The sequence below is a fragment of the Penicillium verrucosum genome (genome assembly GCF_028828655.1).
Source record: "Penicillium verrucosum strain IBT 35672 chromosome Unknown utg000001l_segment0_segment0, whole genome shotgun sequence".
Classification (NCBI taxonomy): domain Eukaryota; kingdom Fungi; phylum Ascomycota; class Eurotiomycetes; order Eurotiales; family Aspergillaceae; genus Penicillium; species Penicillium verrucosum.
In genome coordinates, this window is record NW_026643210.1 from 6,433,098 (window position 1) to 6,453,682 (window position 20,585).

The 20,585-nt window shown below is 49.4% G+C and overlaps 9 protein-coding genes across 9 annotated transcripts; 5 read left to right on the forward strand and 4 right to left on the reverse strand.

Annotated features, from left to right (window-relative positions):
* Window positions 1-398: 398 nt before the first annotated feature.
* ctpA (Cu(2+)-transporting P-type ATPase CCC2) lies at window positions 399-3,977 on the reverse strand (the record flags this gene model as incomplete). The annotated part of the gene is made up of 1 exon (XM_057215100.1): window positions 399-3,977. One exon carries the CDS (start codon window positions 3,975-3,977, stop codon window positions 399-401), a length of 3,579 nt encoding a protein of 1,192 aa, XP_057076983.1.
* Window positions 3,978-4,914: 937 nt separating this feature from the next.
* On the forward strand, window positions 4,915-5,932 carry N7516_002381 (uncharacterized protein; the record flags this gene model as incomplete). Its single annotated transcript, XM_057215101.1, has 2 exons — window positions 4,915-5,173; window positions 5,289-5,932. 2 exons carry the CDS (start codon window positions 4,915-4,917, stop codon window positions 5,930-5,932), a joined length of 903 nt encoding a protein of 300 aa, XP_057076984.1.
* Window positions 5,933-6,560: 628 nt separating this feature from the next.
* rgsB (uncharacterized protein) lies at window positions 6,561-7,820 on the reverse strand (the record flags this gene model as incomplete). Its single annotated transcript, XM_057215102.1, has 3 exons — window positions 7,640-7,820; window positions 6,854-7,586; window positions 6,561-6,797 (listed from the first exon to the last, which is right to left on the reverse strand). The coding sequence occupies exons 1-3, from the start codon at window positions 7,792-7,794 to the stop codon at window positions 6,561-6,563; spliced, it is 1,125 nt and encodes a 374-aa protein (XP_057076985.1). The 5' UTR covers window positions 7,795-7,820.
* Window positions 7,821-8,700: 880 nt separating this feature from the next.
* gcnE (histone acetyltransferase GCN5) lies at window positions 8,701-10,306 on the reverse strand (the record flags this gene model as incomplete). Its single annotated transcript, XM_057215103.1, has 7 exons — window positions 8,701-8,721; window positions 8,793-9,500; window positions 9,560-9,674; window positions 9,736-9,944; window positions 10,010-10,063; window positions 10,120-10,214; window positions 10,285-10,306. 7 exons carry the CDS (start codon window positions 10,304-10,306, stop codon window positions 8,701-8,703), a joined length of 1,224 nt encoding a protein of 407 aa, XP_057076986.1.
* A 171-nt stretch (window positions 10,307-10,477) lies between these two features.
* Window positions 10,478-10,910, forward strand: N7516_002384 (OST5 family protein). The gene is made up of 4 exons (XM_057215104.1): window positions 10,478-10,596; window positions 10,657-10,686; window positions 10,742-10,796; window positions 10,859-10,910. Exons 1-4 carry the CDS (start codon window positions 10,494-10,496, stop codon window positions 10,902-10,904), a joined length of 234 nt encoding a protein of 77 aa, XP_057076987.1. The 5' UTR covers window positions 10,478-10,493; the 3' UTR covers window positions 10,905-10,910.
* A 164-nt stretch (window positions 10,911-11,074) lies between these two features.
* N7516_002385 (Rad1/Rec1/Rad17 family repair protein) lies at window positions 11,075-12,250 on the forward strand (the record flags this gene model as incomplete). The annotated part of the gene is made up of 1 exon (XM_057215105.1): window positions 11,075-12,250. One exon carries the CDS (start codon window positions 11,075-11,077, stop codon window positions 12,248-12,250), a length of 1,176 nt encoding a protein of 391 aa, XP_057076988.1.
* A 380-nt stretch (window positions 12,251-12,630) lies between these two features.
* Window positions 12,631-13,839, reverse strand: N7516_002386 (rhomboid family protein; the record flags this gene model as incomplete). The annotated part of the gene is made up of 2 exons (XM_057215106.1): window positions 12,631-13,354; window positions 13,448-13,839. The coding sequence occupies 2 exons, from the start codon at window positions 13,837-13,839 to the stop codon at window positions 12,631-12,633; spliced, it is 1,116 nt and encodes a 371-aa protein (XP_057076989.1).
* Window positions 13,840-15,372: 1,533 nt separating this feature from the next.
* On the forward strand, window positions 15,373-17,396 carry N7516_002387 (WD40 repeat domain-containing protein; the record flags this gene model as incomplete). The annotated part of the gene is made up of 5 exons (XM_057215107.1): window positions 15,373-15,422; window positions 15,474-15,490; window positions 15,544-15,692; window positions 15,773-16,763; window positions 16,891-17,396. 5 exons carry the CDS (start codon window positions 15,373-15,375, stop codon window positions 17,394-17,396), a joined length of 1,713 nt encoding a protein of 570 aa, XP_057076990.1.
* Window positions 17,397-18,133: 737 nt separating this feature from the next.
* trpE (anthranilate synthase TRP2) lies at window positions 18,134-19,909 on the forward strand (the record flags this gene model as incomplete). Its single annotated transcript, XM_057215108.1, has 4 exons — window positions 18,134-18,145; window positions 18,237-18,385; window positions 18,469-18,542; window positions 18,603-19,909. 4 exons carry the CDS (start codon window positions 18,134-18,136, stop codon window positions 19,907-19,909), a joined length of 1,542 nt encoding a protein of 513 aa, XP_057076991.1.
* Between the last annotated feature and the right edge of the window lie 676 nt (window positions 19,910-20,585).

The following is a 20,585-nucleotide window of genomic DNA, read 5'->3' on the forward strand; positions in this document are numbered from 1 at the left end:
TAGAAATGACTCTTGCATCGCCTTCGTTTACACCTAAAGAGCATATTAAAATACCAACAAAAAGACATGGCATATGTGGCCGACTATTCTTGTCTGTATATATATACAGACAAACAATATTTGAAGACATATTCTACGCTGACAAGGACACCTGATATATTTATCCTTTACTTTTTGTTCTTAGTTTTCTTACATGTGAAGATATTCATGTAACAAATGCAGGAATGACCTTAACGGAGGAGGATATCAAATAATAAAAATAAACCGAAACACGACGCCAAAACTGGGGCCGAAATATGTATGCCAATCCAACCACATAAGCATGAGGCATCAAACAAAGCAAGCCCTTATACAGGACAAGTCACTTTATGGAGAATTGGACAAGAGACAAGACGAAATCAAACAGGCGGCTCAACTGTCTGCAGCGGAACATAACCCTCATCACCCCGACCAACTGGCACAGGTCCCTTGCCAGTAACCAAAGACCAAAGCGAAGAGAAAACATTCCCAACGCGACGACGCAGGGAGCGTGGGCTATCCGACAAAATATTTGTCGAAGTCCACCAGCTCCCCTTACGAGAATTACCGCGATGCGCCAAACCAGCCGGAGAGATCGCACCGGAGCGAAGCTCCTTCTCAAGACGTTCAACGGTCATCCAAGACGGACGACGCCAGAACTTCAATAGCAGACTGCTAACAACAACGGAGACACTGGAGAGAGCCATGGCACCACCGGCAGCCATAGGTGGTAGCATGAAGCCCGTGAAGGGGAGGAAAAGGCCCATGGCGAATGGAAGGCCGATGACATTGTACATGCAAGCCCATATCAAGTTCAACTTGATGCGTTTGAAGACCGAGCGTGACAGGGAGAGACTGGCTGGTACAGAGAGTAGATCGTCCGGACGCATGAGGACGATATCCGCAGCCTCGACCGCTACGTCTGTGCCGGATGCGAGGGCGATTCCGACGGATGCCGTGGCCAGCGCGGGAGAGTCGTTGATGCCATCGCCGACCATGGCGACGCGCTCGCCTTCTGCTTGGAGGGCGGAGACGATTGAGCGTTTCTCGGATGGGGAGACGGAGGCGTAGATTGAAGCGGTTGGGATGCCGACTGTTGTGGCAATTGATATCGCTGTTGAAAGCGTGTCGCCTGTTACCATGGAGGTTGATATGCCCATGCGATGCAGGGCCGCTATGGCCGCCACGGCTGTCTCTTTCACTGTGTCTCGGAGGGAGATGGTTCCGGCATAGCGATTGTCGATTGCGACGTGGATGCGTGTAATTCCGGCTGCGGTGGCACCAGGCTTGGGGATGTCGGCTTCCGGGTCTTCGACAGGTTCCGCAGAGTCGGGATCTGCATCGGCAGGCACAGGGACGTCTTTGGACCGAAGGAAGTTGGCGTTGCCAAGGAGGACATGGTGTCGGATACGCTGGCCACTAGATGTGGGTTCGACGACGGCAGAGACACCTTTGCCAACACAGTTTTCAACGTCACCCGTGCTTCCTGGTAGCCCATCTTCTCCGGGATGACCTGATTCGGTTATGGCCGTAGAGAAGATCGCTCTTCCGATTGGGTGTTCACTGCCTGTCTCTGCGAGACCGACAATAAGCCACCAGAGCTGACGGCGCCAGTCGTTCATTGTCCACTGAGGTTCAATTCGGGTGTGGTCCACGCTCATCCGACCTGTAGTTAGGGTGCCCGTCTTATCGAAGACAACGTGAGTCACTTTAGTGGCAGCTTCTAGCACGGCACCTCCCTTAACGAGGATGCCATGCTCCGCGCCAACGCCGGTACCAACCATGACTGCGGTCGGGGTGCTCAGACCTAGAGCACAGGGGCACGCAAAGACAATGACTGAGATGCACAGTTTCAAGCAAACCATGACTCGGCCACCACTGCCTGCCATTTCAAAGATTGTGGGCGGATGAGGCAGTATATGACTTAGGAACATCCAACCAAAGAATGTGATCAAACCAAGGCCGATGATGGTGGGGACAAAGTAACCAGCAACGATATCAGCCATGCGCTGAATCGGAGCACGGCTCGTCTGCGCGTCCTGTACCAGCTTTACAATCTGGCTCAACTGGGTATCCTTGCCGGCTCGAATGACTTTGAAATCAATCGAGTTTGTGCCATTCACAGTTCCAGCAATGATTTGACTGCCTTCCTTTTTGTGAATAGGTAGTGCCTCTCCACTGATCATACTCTCGTCAACATAGCTTTCACCCCGGATGACCACACCGTCCGCAGACACATTATCACCGGGGTGAAGAATAACAACATCGCCGACTTGAATCAGCTCGGTGGGAATGCACTTTTGATTCACCGTCATGTCTTCAGCCACTGTGGATTGTTCGATTGCGCCAGATGTAGGTTTAGAGCTCCAGCGCTCAGCCAGTTTCTCCGCAGCAATGGGATCTTCGTAGATAGTTGTCATAGATGGAGTCAGACACATGAGTCTAGAAAGAGCAGCGGAGGTTTGGCCCTTGGCTCGGTTTTCTAGCCATCGTCCCAATGTGATAAATGTGATGAGCATCGTACATGTGTCGAACACGGTGCTAGGACGCTTAGGGTCCGTACTGCAAAGGGCCATGATCATGGTGAAACAGCTATAAAAGAAGGCAGTGGACGTGCCCAACATTATGAGAACGTCCATGGTTGGGGATCGATGCTTGAGGGACTTGAAGCTGGTGACATAAAATCGTTTGCCGATGCCGAACTGCACCGGAATGGTCAGAGCGAGACAGACCAGGTCTCCAAGGTATAGGCCCGGGAAGAGCGCAAAACTGCCAAAGTCAATCCCGGGCAAATACATCGGAAGAATCATGCTGATGAGGAAGACGGGAACCGCAAAAGAGGCGGCGATGATGAATGATCTTTTCCATTCTTGGATTTCCTTCGTCTTGGACAATGACTGTAGCTGTGCGTTGGTATCATCTGAGTCAACAATCAAGGCGTTGTAACCAGCAGCCTCGATCACTTCCACAACAGACCGGATTCCGATTGTAGATGGGTCGAAAGAAACGACCATGCGAGAGGTTGCCATTTTTATTGATGCTGAATGAACACCCGGTTGCTGTAATAGATTGTCTTCCAATGCTGTGGCAGAAACGCCGTCTCGTAGCCCATGCAAGCTCAAATTGACCTGCTGTGTCTTTTTGGAGATTGACGCCTGCGCCTCTGATGACACGATCGACGCATCAAATCCGGCATCCTCAACAAGCTCTGGGATTTTGCTGGCAGGCAGTATGGCTGGGTCGTGCACGACCACCGCCCGCTCAGCCAGAAGACTGATGTTGAATTGGACTACCCCATCGACACCGCCCAAGGCACCCTGGACGCTAGATGTGCAAGCACCGCATGTCATGCCTCCGATCGCGACCGTGGTGACCAGAAGTCCAGATTTCTCTTCCGAGCCAGCCGGTACAGATGGCCCCTTGGAGCCCGCTAGGGCAGTGTCCAGCACTCGCGCCCCGAAGCCTCGATCTTCAATGAGCTCTGCGATCTGTTCCGGTGTGATGATGCCTGCATCATGTTCCACGACTGCGCGCTCGGAAAGCAGGGATACGTCTACGGAGTTCACACCACTGACCCCGTTCAACCCGCTTTCCACTGCAGACGTACATGCCCCGCATGTCATACCTTCAACCGCCAGGTTGGTTACCGAGAACCGCGTAGTCAGGGAAAAAGCGGGGTCAGGATTTCTTTGTTCCTCGCTCGAAAGTACTGCCGCGTCGAACCCGCAGTCCTCAATCATCTCTGCGATTTTCGTAGGCGACAAGACCGACGGATCATGTTGTACAGCGGCCCGGCCCATGATGAGACTGACGGAAACGTCGCGCACACTGTGTATCCCTTGAAATGCGCCCTCTACTGCTGAGGTGCACGCTCCGCAAGTCATTCCGTCGATTTTGATAGTTGTGGTGGCCATTGCGGATCGACTGGCCCCGCCGACATTCGGATTTGTAGATAACATCTCGACGGTGAAGCGCGAGGCGAACACGGCGAGGAAGGACAGGACTATATCATATGGAGGGTGTCCGACAAACTGCCTCCGACGCGATGGCAGAGGGTGATAGCGTGCTGAGAGGGACGGATGGTCTCGGATAGCGTAAGACTAACAGATCATTCCCTTGTTGAGGAGACAAAGGGAAATGTAGAAGTTAAAAAGAAATAGTGCCAGAAAGCCACGTCGATCGAATTCCATCAAAAACTTGGTCAAAGACGCAAGGGGAGGGAAAAAGCAAAGTGGATTTGCTCGGAAATACCTGTAGGACTCCAGTGAAGTGGACCGCATGTGCCACGCCATGGAATGTACAAAGTCCTTCGATGTAATATAAGCGTGGGCAGCCGATTAGATGGTTGGGTTTTGAATTATATTAATGATTCACCAAGGGATCCTAGTAAATAGAAGATTTTCATGGGTCTTGGATGGCCTGAAACAGACTAATCAATACGAAAACATGTGGTTGTTTCAAAATGTCTATAATATACTGAGATGAGTCTACTCCGTTACTCCGTAGTGCGTCGGTTTATTATCGCTTTTTCTATACTTTGATAGGGGGCCCTGCATGGTGAGCATCACATTTAATATAATAGATCCGAGATAATAATAATCAATAATAGAATACATAACTAAATAATCATAGTACAAAAAAAAAAAAAAAAAAAAAAAGCAACGAGTACAATATACAACATACGTACTACAACACCTGGGCATAGTTAACTACTAATCAGATAAGACTTGTTTGCACTTAATGCAAACAAGCATCTCCACCTGGACTACGATGCTTCCCATCTTCAACTCAGCTATCTACTCCGCACCTCTCACCTGTGGACCCGTATTACAGCTCTCTGCTTTGCTTACTCTTCAATCTCCTCACTGAATTTAAATTTCCTTAAACCACATCCCAATGGATCAAACCCACACACGAGCCCTAGAGGCTCTCCAACCATTCATCCACCTGGCCCGCTCCAATAGCGCAGGCTCGCCTCGCTTTATCGCCAATCTTATCACAAATGCCACCTCAAGCGCGCAAACATACGTCTTCGCAGAGCTGCTTGAGCTTCCGACAGTCCAGGCATTACGGTCACCGGACACTCCGGCCGAGTTTAAGGGCTATCTAAAGCTACTAGAGATCTTCGCATGGGGCACATGGCAAGAATATCAAAGTAAGATCACATATATCCAAAGCCCAAAAGCCAAACATCTCCAAATCACTGGACCTTTCACCCCCAAGCTACCAGAACGAAAAAAAAAAAACTAACCACCAACACCCCGCACCAGCAACCCCAAACCTCCCCGAGCTGAACACCGAACAAACCCTCAAACTCCGCCTACTGTCACTCCTAACCCTCTCAACAACAATCAAACCCCTCACCTACAGCGCCCTGATGACCGCCCTCAGCACCCCCACCAAAGCCGAGCTCGAATCCCTCGTAACAAAAGCCATCTACGCCTCTCTGATAACAGCCCGCCTCTCACCAGCCTCTAACCCACCATCTGTGAACGTGACAGCCGTCGCCCCACTGCGCGATGTTCAACCCCAGTCCCTCCCTCAGATGATCTCCAACTTGAGCGAGTGGGAATCGCGCTGCGGCGAGGTCGTCTCCGATTTGGAGGCGGAGATTGCGCGCGTCAAGAGCGACGCTGCGAAGCGTGCTGCACGTGCCCAGGCACACAAAGATGCGCTCGATGAGGCTGTCAAGAGGAAGAAAAGGACGGGGAGGAAGGGTGGTCGGCGCGGTGGTCGACTTGGCGCTGGTGTCGGGGGGAGTAAGAGGGATGCGGATGACATTGATGAGGATGATGGGTACTTTGATACATATGATGGTAGTGAGAATAGCTCGCGCATGGATATTGATGAGACACCTGGTGCTCGTGCGGGAAATAGTCGGCAGCCAAAGAGGGTGTTGGGGCGCAAGTCTTGAAGTGTGGATGTGTTGATGTGTTGATGTATTCACATGACTCTATTCCCTCATTTGCTCATGGTTATGTGGCTTAGAAGATCATAGCGGCTCCAACAGGATTTACGATATGAAATGACTTGATTATGGTTTAGTTTCATTTTTACAGACGATATCTCATGTGATATGAAACCCGTGGATAGGAGCAAATTGCATTCGTAAGGCCTTAATGGCGACGCTCATTAGTGAGAAAATAGATACAATACAACGTTTTCGAAGTCAGAAGGGGTATTGGTAGAAGGGAAGAAAAGACCACAGGAAAACAATAGACACAATAGATATAGACATGACAAAGAGGAAGTAGATGTGACCGCTGATAAGCGGGTGGATAGGGCGAATAGAGAAAACAATATTCCCTCTTTATAGCTCCGAGGATGAAAATGGGGTGCAGATTCGAGACATAGTGTTTTTCAAGAATGTGCATCATAGAAGCAAGACCTCGCCATTCGCACACGGTGGAAATGCCTTGAACAAGTCAAGTCAAGACGATTGAATTGTAGACATGGCAAGAATGACCAGATGACCAGACAAGTTCAGGGAGCGATTGTTTTTCGAAGTTTGGATTGGATGTAGACTAGACTTGGCGAAAAGCTCACAGCATAGTACCAGGGACGAAAATGAACAAGATGCTTAGAGCCGCCGCTGTGAGAAAGGCGATCAATGCAGTGACGAGAGCACGCTTGTTGAGCAGCTTTCGGACATAGGGTTCGCGAATTGGTGCCCAGTTCATGAAAGTGTATTCACTGTAGCCCAGGAACGCCATAACGGGGTCGATCTTGTATTGGTAGGAGATAATGAAGTATGCAGCGACAGCAAATGGAAGAATAATCTGGATTAAAGTTAGCAAGCTGGCTCATCGGTGGTTAGAGAGAATAATAAACATACCCAGCAGCGAATGTTCCGGGGCTTATCCCGCAGAACAACGTAGAAGGCCGCCCAAAATCCTCCACCGAAGCTAATCAGAGCAAAAGCGAGGCGCAAGATGATACTCAGGGGAACCATATTTCCAAGGGCCTTTGCTTGCAAGAATCCTGGGAATGCATCACGCTCCATAGCCTGGAACACGTAGTCCTTGGCCGGGTCGAACACTTCAGGGTCGTCTCGGCCGTCGTCTTCGACCAAGTTGATAATTGTGGAAACCATGGATTCTGGTAGCATAATCTCTCGCTCTGAACCGGGAAGTAGATATGTGTACAAGATCTTCTCTGCACTGGCGCGAATGTCATTGCGGGCCACGGTGTGTCCGGGGGATGTTGAGTCGTTGAGTCGGGAATCTGGTGTGTCACGGCCATCTTCAAACGAAGAGATTTGGTGTGCTGATTCGCCGGAAGATCCCAGGCTGTTTTGCCGGGAGGGTGATGTGGTGTGGCCTTCGGAGCGAAGGAATGCAGACAGGCGTTGGTCGGCATCTCTATCTTTCTCATTTTCTTGGAATCCGCGTTGACGAGAAGGCCCAGCCTCCGTCAGCGGGATATCACCTAGGTTCTCAAGATTGTCTAGCATGGCAGATGATCGTTTGCTATCGGCTCTTTCCATATCGGGGGTCGCGACAAGTACGGAACGGCGGAGTTCACGGACATAGTGTCGGCACAGTAGCATATGTTGCGATACATCCAGCCTAGAGATCCCGTTAACTTCAGATACGGGCATCGAAAGTAGGCTTACACGTACCAAAAGTCTAGGTAGTCTACAGAACGCTGCTGGTCGCGCATGTAAATGTAGAACGAAAAGAGGTCGACTGGGGCGAGAGTTCGGCGACTGAGCACCTCAAAGAGGGTCGGTAGCCGATTACGCGACTCCGCGTCGACAAAGTCATGATGAGACATATCGGTAATGTGTTTTAGAGTAGGAAATGGTGTTGTGACTAGCACCGAAATTTCAAAGCGAAGGCGGGGCCCCGGGGAGCAAAAAGGGGGATAGATTAAGGTCGTGTTGACGGGCGAGTGAGCGATCCCAAACAACTCTGAAAGATGTGATGAGTAAAAGTAGCCGATTGAAAGCGAATGATAGACGATCAAGAGCGAAATGAGAGGGGTTGAAAAGTATTAATCTCCACGTCGTGAGGTACACAACGGATGGTGTGTGGATATCGGGAGAGCCCCTGAGGTCACAACACAACGAGGTCGGCTCAGCAACAGCAATAGCAAAAAAAAAAGAAAAGAAAACAATGAAACTTGAAAAAGACGAGTCCTGCGAAACGAAAGACGTAAGGGTAAAGTGAAGGCCATTCCAGCCATCAGCATTATTCTTGAGACGTCGGAACAATGATAATCCGAGATTAAGATCTGTCAGGGGGGAAATTAACGTTGATGTTTTAGGTTATTGCTTCATATATCATCATACATAGTTACTAGTTAACTATATGTTTACATTCAATCTAGTTATGTCTTTTATAACTATCTTCTATAAATAACTGCTGCTACTCTATACAATGAACATCAATTTGAGCTTGACATATATTAGCCCCACAATACCAAGCATGGCATGTACAGATGTGATTGGTGCGAAGATCAACATATCCATTCATAGATGGATGGAGCTTGACATTGATCTACAATGTAGACTTTGTACACTAAATCAACGTTGGGGGAAAAAAATCCATGAACTGGCATTCATTCATAAGCCAGTGAAAATTGCATGTGGTAATCTATCAACAGGGTATTGCCCATCAAGTTCCAATCCAACGCCATCCCATAAAAACACCCTCGCTGCAATAAATGTATGTCCCGGGATCAATGATTATCGGCAAGGTGCTAGATGGGAAAATTAGCTTGTGTTTCTTGAAAAAAAAAAAAAAAAAAAAACCTTCATTGTAAATACTTACCGACCACTCTGGAATATTTCGGATCTGCTGCCACATGAACTTCTCAAGTTTGTTTGCGCTCTTAGCATAGGGTGTGGTTTCATTATTGTAGCGTCGGCAATTGTCGAATATCAACATGGCATCCTTGATGAAATCCTGTGGGGTGGGGTACAGGTCCTTCTCATGCTTCTCTTCCATGGTCGACAGATCCATGGGCTCCATGATTACCTCGTAGTAGTCTGGAACCTCATCGCGGTTCACGGGTTGGGTAAATGGCCAGGCTGCACTATGGTTTTGCATATCATTCAACAGGTGCAGCAATTGGTTATAGTTGGGTCCATGGCGTGGTTGACGAGCCATTTCATCCATATCTGGCGACCATCCAGACTCTTTAATTGCGGGAATGCTAAGAGGATCGATTGGGTATACCCCGTTCTTCCACTCCTTCGGAGGAGGATGGATGATATGCGAGCGACTGAAAGCACGGATCTTGGCTTGCACAGACTCCTTCTGCTTGGTGAGCATGCGGCCCATCTCCAGATAACGGATCTTGGGGAGCATGGTACACTGCATGAGCGTGCCACCCTCGTAATCCTTAATGTAGCCCATCCAGATTGATTTATCGAGTGTGATCTCCTTGGTGAAGCCTTGCTTCTTGAAGTATCCAATGGCATAGTTATCGGCGTAGGTAAGGAAGTGCATAATTGGAGAGGTAGCTTTCACGTAGTCCTTAATGGTAAACAAGTTAGATATATGGATAAACATTATAGACCCGTAAGCACACGTACCTTGAGATGAGACATCAAGTGTGCACCATATCCCTTCACTTGTTGGTCCGAGGATATAGCGCAGAAGACAATCTCAGCAAACTTTCGAGAATTGAACGGACGATACGTGATTCCTCTGTAGACATCAGTATCCGAATCTAACCGCTCTGGGGTAGTACTTGGCAATTATGACATACCCAACAACCTCCAGTGGGTGTTTGACAATAGCCATAGACAGATGGGATCGATCGTAGACAAGGCGTGCGATGTAGTCCTTGGGCATCTTCGGAAGTTGCTTCTGGAAAATACACTTTAAGCCTGTCAAGACAATAAAGCTATCGTGTGCACCATCATTGTTGACGACACGAAACTCAATGTCACCTCGACGTTCTTCGAGAACAGCGGGCTGTGTATCGTCAGCCATTGCTCATGGAGAGACATGAGAAGCGGTGGCGTAGGATGGGAGGGTACCTTCTCAGGGAATGGAACAATGCGGAGTGGAGGCTTTTTAAGGAGACCATCTTCCTGTGCGGGGTACTTGTTAGAACAAATAGGCGAAGCGACTGAGTAGAATCTCCTACCTCTTTCACAGGTGAATCTGTCCGCGCCTTCTTCTTGATTATCTGCTGCCCAGAGTCTGGGGAAGCTGCCTCCTCAGAGGCTTTGCGCTTGAAACCTGATACCATAGAGACACGTTAAAAATAGTTTCGCAAAATACAATGTGGGATTATAAATATTCCACTTACTCTTTGGTGAATCAACAGCCATGATGTCCTCGCCCTTCAAACTTGGCCCTGCGCTGACGATGACATGGGGTATCGGTCGGAACAACTAACGACCGGTCGGGCCAGATCAACACTGGCGATCTATATCACTCACTCACAATAGTCACCTTCGACCTTTGAACTGCATCAATTTTGTCCCTCAATTACAATTATCAAATTCTATTATCCTAATGTCTCTGAACGAAGTCTGGGAGGCAGCATCTGCAACTCCATTCATCCCTCTCATTGCTAAGGACAGCCAATTCTCTGTTGGCTTCAACTTGCTTCTCCTCGGTAAGCTTCTTAGTCTACCACAGCTTTGAAAATAGCCAACCTCTGACTGAATATTGATAGCATTGGTTACGGGCACTCTATTTGGCTTGAGTAAGTAACTCCAAATTCAATTATCCGAATTGGACTCTGACATTTCACCAAACAGATCGGTCTTTCCTCGGCATCGTATCCTTGGGTTTCCCAGCCGCACTCGCATCTGGGTTAGTAATGCACTGCAATCCATTTTTAGACATACGATATACTGATCGGGCATTCTGGATAGCTTTGGAGCTGTGTTTATGATCTGCGCCGCCGGAGTCTACGTCTAACCTGCCACCTTTCCCTATTGCGCGTCCCCTCAAATGTACCATAGGCGTTAGGTTCGAAGGGGCCTGTACTGCTAGAACATCCAAAGCCATCACACATATTCGGACTCGTTATCTTTGCTCTGTGCTAGTATCACGTCTGAAGAGTTCGAGCTAGCAGCCTAAGCCACAAAATGGAGCCCCTTTTCGCTGGCGTCTCCAACAACGCCCACCATCTCTACACGCTGCTCTCCTGCATTGGTTTCGCACATAAGGCCACAGTCCAAATCACCCCAGATGGCCTTCGATTCTCAGTGGAGGAAGGCCGCGTCATTCAAGGACTAGCCTTCCTCGACAAGTCGCTCTTCACCAGCTACACATTTAATCCATCGACCGACTCCGAACCCAACAATCAAAACGGAACACCCCAAGACGACAATGAATCTTCGCAAAATGGGGCATATCCTCACTTTGTCGTTTCCCTCTCCGCTATCCTCGAAACTCTAAAGATATTCGGCATCAACGAGCTCTCCGAATCCAACCGACCCCGCGACACTAGCATCACCCAAACCGGGATCGCGTCGTCAAGCGCATTCAACGCTCCAGCCCTGCTAATGGACCGCTCCTGCACCCTGCAATATGCCCAACACGGCGCCCCACTTAGCATCACCATAACAGAAGCTGGCGTGAAAACAACCTGCGAGCTCGTAACATATGAGCCCGACGAAAACGAAGCAGACATTCCCCTCCAGCGCGACGCCATCATCATGAAAATTATTATGCGCTCTGCCTGGCTACACAATGCGATCGCTGAACTCGACTCCTCAACCCCCACAATCCTGAAACTGTCCGCCTGCGCCAAGCAAGAACCGTACTTTACTCTTTCCGGTGCGGGCGGTCCGTTTAGTGAATCTACTGTGGAGTTCTCGGTTGATCAGCACAACGAGACCGCCGCCGGCGCTGGTCATGGCACTACACAATCTCAGATGCATAAGGTGTTGTTCGATGATGGCTCATCCCGGGCTCGCGCAACTAGAGCTAAACTTGCACCTACGGTCACGGAGACTTTCCTTGTTTCTCCTCCTCATTCTATGGGCGAGCGCATTCAGCAGAGCTACCGATTTTCCCTGATTCGCAAGGCTGCGAGAGCTATGTCTGTCGCTAATAAGGTTAGTATCCGTGGGGATCGACAAGGGGTGTTGAGTTTGCAGTTCATGGTTGAGCTTGATGATCATAATGTCCCCGTGGGCAGACCAGTTGGCGCTGGCGTAAAGGGTCCCAATGGACCTGTATGCTTTGTGGATTTCCGATTTGTGCCATTGCTAGACGAAGAAGAGGCTGAGATGGAGATGGATGCAGAAGTCGAATAGCCAGGTTAGAATGAACACAATTTATAAAGCGACATAACCCGTTAAAAATGGGTAAAGTTGCAGATGAATAGAGCGAAACTGTCTCTCCAAATAGTATTTGACATACTACACTGTCTGGTATAAAACAAATGGAATTTGAGGCCAAAGGGCCAAATAGCCAGGCGCTAAGACATCAGCCTAATAAGTAAAGTGGGAATCAAAGCCCCAAGCCAAGTCAAACAAATCATGTACATCATCAGAAGTGCACACGCCATCAGTATAGAACAAAAAAGGAACCAAGCCACAAACAAAGCCATGCCACGAATGTGAAGATATCCACAAGGCCAAATCCCAAAATGCGTCAGAAAACGCCAGAGTTAGAAAAAAGAACTCAACCACATTCAAGCATGATCAGGATTGTAGCTCGTTTCCCCCAGCATACTCTGACCAACAGGCGCAGCCGGTGTAGGCGTAGCAGGACGCGGCATCGACGAACTCGGCTCCCCCAAACCAGACGGGTGAGCCTGCACACGCCCAACAGTAGCAGCCTGCAACCTGCGATCCAAAGCCTTGAGCGCAACAGCCCGTCTACGCTCCGCCTCCTCGCGCTTAGCCGCGCCCCTAGCCCCACCACGCTGGTTGTTCAGTAGCGTAGGCAAGCCCGCCTCGCCTCTTGCTAGCACGAGCTCATTACCGGAGGCAATATCGTCCTGGGAAAAGGGCGTCAGGAGCTTAGCTGTGACTAGCAGAGCGTATATCTGGTCCGCGACGAAAGCGATAGGCGGCTGCATCACGTCTGGGAATAGGCAGGCGAATGCGAAGGTCTCGCTAGCATCACCTTTGATGCCTGTGCCGCTTGAGGTACCAGTTAGGTCGGGCTGGCGCTTGTAGAAGCGGAGGTAGGTCCAGCTGGTGAGGATGCCGAGCCAGGAGAGGATTGTGGCGGTGTCTGTTCCGATGATGAGGCCGCTGAGGGTGTTTAGGAGGAGGAAGAGGGCGGGAAAATGCTTTACGCGCATTTTGATTATTCCTTTGAAGATCGTTACGGTGTGTTCTGGGACGAGCTGTTTAAAGGCGACTAGGAAGGAGGCCTGGATGGAGATGCCGCCGCAGATTTGGGTGAGGCTGTTTTGTTTGGGAGATGGTTAGTGTTTGGTATAGGTGGTAATTGGGTTGCTTCGTGTTGGGGGTCGGCAGGATGGAGGGGACGATGCGTACGATCTGTTTGAAGAACCACCCGCTGCTCCCCAGACCAGGTAGATTGGAATGATAGCGACGCAGGGGATCACGGCGACGACTGCGATGAACTTGCTGAAGTCGCGCGAGCCCCAGGCGCGTTCAAGGTACTTGCCGCCATAGAATATGGTGGAGACGTTTAGTAGGAGGGTGAATATATTCTGCTCGACAAAGGTGGCCGTGACGATTGTCCAGGGATAGTAGTAGAAAAATGAGGGGACGAGGGTCAAGTAGGGGACGAGAGGAGATGTGGCCGGGGTCCCGCCGGTGCTGTCAATTTGTCGCCATCTGGCAATGTTGTAGAGCAAGGAGAGGGTGAGAAGGCTGACGAGACAGATTCGAGTAGCGGGAGGAATGTTAATTCGGAGCGACATGTTGGAGCTCGCTTGGAGCTACAAGACGCCACAGGCCGTAGAGATGGAGAAAGTTGAGGTGGGAGACTTTTAGCGGAGGGCGGAGAAGTTACCCATGTTTGTTTGGCCCCGAGTTGCTTCAAGGCGACAATCTATGTTGTACATCATGCACCATCAATGTAGCTTTTCGAATAAGATTATCAACTTATGCTTCATGTTATTATTCTATCTCGTCTTCTTCATTAACCAATGCATACTATTGGCCTATCTTTTTTTTTTTTTTTTTTTTTGCCCTTTTCTCCCTTCCAGTTCTACTATGTAATAACGATTTGAATGTAGGATTGGACTGAAGGAGTGACAAGACTTCAGGGCTAATAGCATATATTAGTGGTTATTGAGGATCCATGTTTAGAAATAACCTTTGAATTCAACATCAAATATGTATCCAACATCCTCCGGAGCATGTAGCCTGTCAGATACTCCATGATAGGAGTTCTCCATCAGGTAGCATCAGTAGCAATAGTAGGTAGAAGGGAAACAACCAAAGTATATTCAACTTGACAAGTCCACTACAACATAGGTCGTAAAGAAGTAAGAAGGTAAAAAGCAAGGTAAAAAGTACTCCCGTACTTAAAGGACACGCCAATGCCAGGTCGGTGACTGGCGGCATCATTAGCCACGATCCACCATCTGCGATTGACCTGCAGGTTCGGGTGGGTGCAGTTCAGGTCGATGATATATACTGTCCTAAAGGTATTATCCCTGTAAGTAGATAATATTGTAAGTGTAAGTGTACGTTGTGACACAAGATAAGCACTCTGGTACTTGGAATTGGAACTTTGAAAGGTGTAAAGGGTGCTCGTGCTGAAATCCCCCGATGTGTGGAGAACCCCATTTTTAGGCGCTTGACAGTTTGTGAAGTCAGAAATCCTTCAAGGGGTAAAGTATCAAGAATGTTTGATCAAGTTTAGAAGGTCAATTAGATATCCCAATGTTATATATGTATTATACTTGAGGGTCATTAATAGGAGAAAATGACTGGAGAAGAGAAGTTCGGAAAAGTGTGGAGGTCGACGCCACAGGGAGGATCCAGTGGCTAGTGTGTGCTAAATGGACTTCTGCCAAACATTCTGGATCCTTTAATCTCAGATCTTCACTTTCCTCTCCCTCTTCCTCTCTCTCTTCCCTATTCATTGAATACTCTGGTTTCTATTTCTAATGAGACTACTGAATAGCTTACATTCCACTTGATCACACATCCTACTTCTTCTTCCCTTCATTCACCCACTCTCATTTCACCCCCGAAACTCCAATTTCTCCCTTGTCTTGGCTTTCTCTTCGATCTTCAAGTCTCCAAGTCTTAGATTCTCTCCGGAAAATACAAGCACCCCCCTTTTTGATTTATCCGGAAGTTCCTACCCTCTTCCGGCCTCGTGTTCCGTGTTCCTGAAGCTCCGTCTCCGCGCATCGAAGCCTCCACTTTGGTGTTCATCGGCAAAACAGCTCTTCCTTCTCTGGCATGTCCGCGGCCCTTAGCTGGTCGCACATGTAATCATGGCACAACCTGACCTCACGTCGCATCATGTCAACTATTTAATATGGAGGTAAGTGCAATTTAACCCATGCATCTCCTACAGAACTAATATCCTTTCTAGGTACCTTCAAGAAGCAGGTTGGTCACATTGCCCCTTGACTTTTCCTAATTTGACCTCTAACTCAACCTAGGTCATGGCGATGCTGCTGTGTCTTTGCAGCGCGCGTGGTTCCCTGATCCGCAAACTCTCCCGTTTGCGCCTTACATTAAAACTCATGCGCTGGTGTCGCTGGTCCAAAAGGGCCTGCAATATCATGACATGGAATCCTCGCTGGACAAGGTATGTGTTTTATTTTAAACGGTTCTTACGCGCTAAAGACGAAGGGGGAAAAAACCCTTTCTTTTTGGGTTCAAATACAGTTTAAACTAATTGCAATACACAGGAGGGCAATCATAAAAGCATTTCACCGTCTGATTATTTTTTTCGGGCCAGAGCCCTTTGAAATTGGAACCAAACCTGGGTCAGTGGAAAGTCGCGATGAGGCTGTTGGCACAAAACCAGATTCCCCGGGTCAACTTGCGCGCGACCGCCCGGTGAACGGCCATGCCGAGCCCGGAAAGGACAGCCGAAAGGATGAAACTGATAGTGATGAATCCATGGAGGACAAGGCGCAAACTGAAAGTCAGCCAAATACGCCCGATCATATGGATGAGGATGGTGATGTCAGCATGGCCGAGGAGATCCCTGAACTACCGGCCACTCTGGAAAACAGCGAGAGCTCTTCCGTCCAGATCGCCCCCGCCAAGCCCATCGATTTGACCCCCGACACCGCCCTGCTGAATTCGGATCAACACGTGACCCACGCCGTGTGGCGTCCTCGGGATCCCACTGTGGTAGTGGGGGCTGGTGACCTCTTTTGCAGCTTGTGGAAGTTGTCGATGTCATCGGATCCTGTACAGAAGAAAATCCTCGAGCTTAAGAAGGGTGACACAAACGTCTCGACTGTAGCATGGGATGCCATTGGCGAGAAATTGGCCGTCGCGACTTGTACTGATGACAGGGGCACTGTCACCATGTACAACGTCAATGGAGACGCAGTGGATTTACTACCAGAGGTACCCCGGCTCATCACTGGCTTGCACTGGGCAGCTGGTAGCTCGCAGCTGATCGTGGTAGCCTCGAATCATAACGTATCGGAACTCGCGCTTTGGGATGACAGCCGCCGACCAGATGTTTTCCCTCCACCTCAGATAATTGAGAACCAGATATATGATCTCGCTTGGTGTGGACGCAACCTGGCATTTGCTTCTGGCGAGGGTGCAGTCTATCAATGCGAAGTGGACAGCAGCATCCGCCTTGTTAAGACATTTCCTTCTCCCAAAGATAATGCGACATGGGAGTTTATTCGGTGTGTCCAAACTGAGTCCCATGCAGTTGCTATCGTGGCTTCGGGACTGAGCGCGTCGATTTGGATCCCCACCCATGACATCCTTATCCCCAACGCCCACAAGGACAGAATCACCGGCATTGATATAAGCCCCCCAATTTGACCCCCATCGTATTGAATTTGCCTCCTTCTCGGTGGATGGTAAGGTCAAGGTTTGGCAGGTTAACCTCGATACCAAGGATTACACGAACATTCATCAGCTGAGCCTTGACTCAAATCCCGCTATAACCGGATCTTTCTCTCCCGATGGATACGCCCTCGGTGCGGCTAGCAAGGATGGACTCTTTATCTGGAATATTCAACACCCCGGCGGGAATCTCATGTCCACCTGGACCGCAACTAGCCCGGTGGTGAAGAAAGAGGAAACCGACCGCATGACGAATGGACAGAATGGACACCATGGACAGAATGGCTATTCCAAACCAGAACCACATCGGGCCCTTTCCTGGGATGCAGATGGAAAACGACTTGCTTATGGCTTCAACAAACAGGTACGCTCCCTGGTCTGGTTTCTCTGTGTCAATTCCCCCCATGCTGACGGTCCAATCTCCCAAGATGGCAATCATCAATTTGCAACGATGACAGAGCGGGTTTGAAACAGCCACATATAACTCATGACTCATGCCCTGTTTGAACTAATTCAACAATCCCGCTTGAAAAGCCTTTTCAAACTCTTTCCCTTGAAGACACACTACCACCCTTCATGGATTTCCCAGAAATTTTTCTTCTTTTTTTTTAAAACTTTTTTGTCTTCTGTGAACATACATTTTTCTTTAGAAAATGCATACTGGCATGCATTGCTTGGAACAGGTTTGGGTGGGCACGGCGAAATGACATGGACTGGCGACGGTGGAATTCTTTTTTGCCTTTTTCCCCCTTCACCCATTTCAGGTGGGATCTGTGATTTCTGAAATTCACTTTTAGTGTCTGATAATCAAGAAAATACCCCAATTTTCAACTCAAGTCTTGTACAATATAGGTCTCTACAGGTCCATAGCCGCCTTTATCGATAGATCGGTATACCCTCGACGCTAGTCTGCTTTTGGATGCATATAATCACTGGGATACAAACGTGTACGAACGTACAACATACATAAGCTTTCTGAGGTTCGAGGTTTACTGCGATGAATTTATAAGGAGCTTTAAAATTGATATCACTATTTGACTATTTTGTCACACCTCAAATCAAATACATTGCAAGCTGAGGCGCATTCCTGGACCGACCGTCGATACATCCATTTCCCCCCCACCAGGGAATCATTTTCCCACCGCCAACCCAATCTTTCCTCTTTGATAGCACCGTCAATAGTCAAGATTAGCCACTTATAACAAAATGGCAACTCCTGTAAGTACGCGTCTGTTTTATTATTGTATTTCTCCGCTCTTCGACAACCCCCGTTGAGACTTTTGTTTACGCTCATTGACCAATGACTCAGGTCCCTAGCATCCCGTCCCTTGAGGCGGCGCGAGAAGTGATCTCAAAGTCGAGGAACTCCGAGTTCCCTCCCAACCTACTTCCTGTCACGGCGTCGATCCCTGCCGACCTCTTAACCCCCACATTGGCATACTTGAAGATCGCAGAGAAGTGAGTTATTGGGTTGTTTTCAACATTGGCGATGAGGCCGAGGGCATGGAATACTTGACAAGATCGCTGACTCACAGACATAGCTCGCGGTTGTCATTCTTGTATGAAAGTGCTGCCACCACAGAGACAATTGGACGATACAGCTTTATTGGCGCAGGTCAGTGATTCTGCAGGAGTCTTTGGTCCGATTCCATCGCTTACCTCTTCCTCCCAATAGACCCCAGAAAGGTCATCAAGACCGGCGAGGGCCATGGCCCAGCAGCGGATCCCCTCCCATACCTCGAGGAGGAGCTTTCTCAGTTCCGCGTCGCCACGGTACCTGAATTAGTCCTCCCGCCGTTGACCGCCGGGGCGATCGGATACGTTGGATACGACTGTGTTAGATACTTTGAGCCCAAGACGGCGCGGCCGATGAAAGACGTGCTCGGAGTGCCCGAATCGTTCTTTATGCTTTACGACACCATTATTGCATTCGATCATTTCTTCCAAGTCGTCAAGGTCATTACCTACGTTCCCATTCCCTCGGCGGATGCCGACATCGAGGCCTCGTACCTCAAGGGCCAGTCCATCATCCAGAAGACGATCGATACGCTACTCCAGGATCGAACACCGCTTCCGCCCCAGGGCCCGATAATTCCGAACCAGGAGTATACATCCAACATCGGACGGGATGGATATGAAGGTCACGTCAACCGGTTGAAGCAGCACATCGCCAAGGGCGATATTTTCCAGACCGTGCCGTCACAGCGTCTATCACGACCTACCTCTCTCCACCCGTTCAACCTCTTCCGCCACCTTCGCACCGTCAACCCTTCTCCTTATCTATTCTATATTGACTGTCAAGACTTCCAGCTTGTCGGGGCCAGCCCCGAGCTCCTGGCAAAGGAAGAGCGTGGACGTATCATCAGCCACCCCATCGCAGGCACAGTGAAGCGCGGCAAGACCCCGGAGGAAGATGCCGCCCTCTCCGAGGAGCTCCGCAGCAGTCTCAAGGACCGCGCCGAGCACGTGATGCTGGTCGATCTTGCCCGCAACGATGTCAACCGTGTCTGCGACCCTACCACAACACAGGTCGACCGACTGATGGTCGTGGAGAAGTTCTCACACGTCCAGCACCTAGTCTCCCAAGTATCGGGAGAGTTGCGGCCAGGCATGACCCGTTTCGACGCATTCCGGTCTATCTTCCCTGCCGGTACAGTTTCCGGTGCACCTAAGGTCCGCGCCATGCAGCTCATCGCCGAGCTGGAGGGTGAAAAGCGTGGCGTGTACGCCGGAGCTGTCGGATACTTTGGATATAACAGCGCCAACTCAGATGGCTCAGCCGAGATGCCCGGTGCGATGGACACATGTATTGCGCTGCGCACTATGATGGTCAAGGACGGCGTGGCATACCTCCAGGCTGGTGGTGGTATTGTCTTCGACTCAGACCCCTATGATGAGTACATTGAGACGATCAACAAACTTGGCGCCAACATCGCGTGCATCAAGGGTGCTGAGGCGAAATACCTGAGCATGGAGAAGTAACGGACATGGATTTGGGAATAAAAGCACAAGCAGACTTGTTATATTTCCTTTTTCCTTTTGCAGAAGCGTCAGCCCCTAGGGTTACACAATGGGGCCTGGTGGTTCAATGCGGGGACGAACAGAATTCTGAGGGCCACACGCTCTCTCATGTTGGCATTAATCTGATTTGGATTTCGGTTTATGTGTTATGAGTAGAGAATTCATGAAAAAAATACACATTTCACCCTGTCATTCTAATATATACTGGTTTCAACGACGACTCACCAATCCGGCGTGAAGCCAACAACCCGCCATTACAACGAAGCCAACCTCGAAGAATCCCTACAAGGCGTCCAAATCCTCGTAAACACAATCGGGCTCGCAAGCCATGGCTTCAAAAGAAAATGGAAGCCGTCCTTCCGGAAACCAACGTCCTAGTCTATTTCTCCTTCGGGACGAATTGGTATCGACTGTCTCCCCTACGAGAAATATAAGAAGCTGAGCGTTCGTGGCATCCCGCTGCTTCTTTATGGTTCTTGGGACGACAATGAGCTTGTCAATCCTGGCCTCGTCATAAGTAGATGTTTATTGATGTAGGAAATTAAATTCTTCGGGCATGAGCTACTACTCGATCACAGCTGAGCATGGCTGCTTGGCATTTTTGCACTTGCAGCCCTATTGGAGTATATTCAGCCTC

What these genes read in the sequence shown, in the direction of transcription:
- N7516_002384 (XM_057215104.1), top strand. Translation starts at nt 10,494, where the DNA reads ATGTCTCTGAACGAAGTCTGGGAGGCAGCATCTGCAACTCCATTCATC. An exon ending in CTTCAACTTGCTTCTCCTCG is followed by an intron (nt 10,597 to 10,656) that starts GTAAGCTTCTTA and finishes GAATATTGATAG; the next exon opens with CATTGGTTACGGGCACTCTA. An exon ending in GGGCACTCTATTTGGCTTGA is followed by an intron (nt 10,687 to 10,741) that starts GTAAGTAACTCC and finishes TTCACCAAACAG; the next exon opens with ATCGGTCTTTCCTCGGCATC.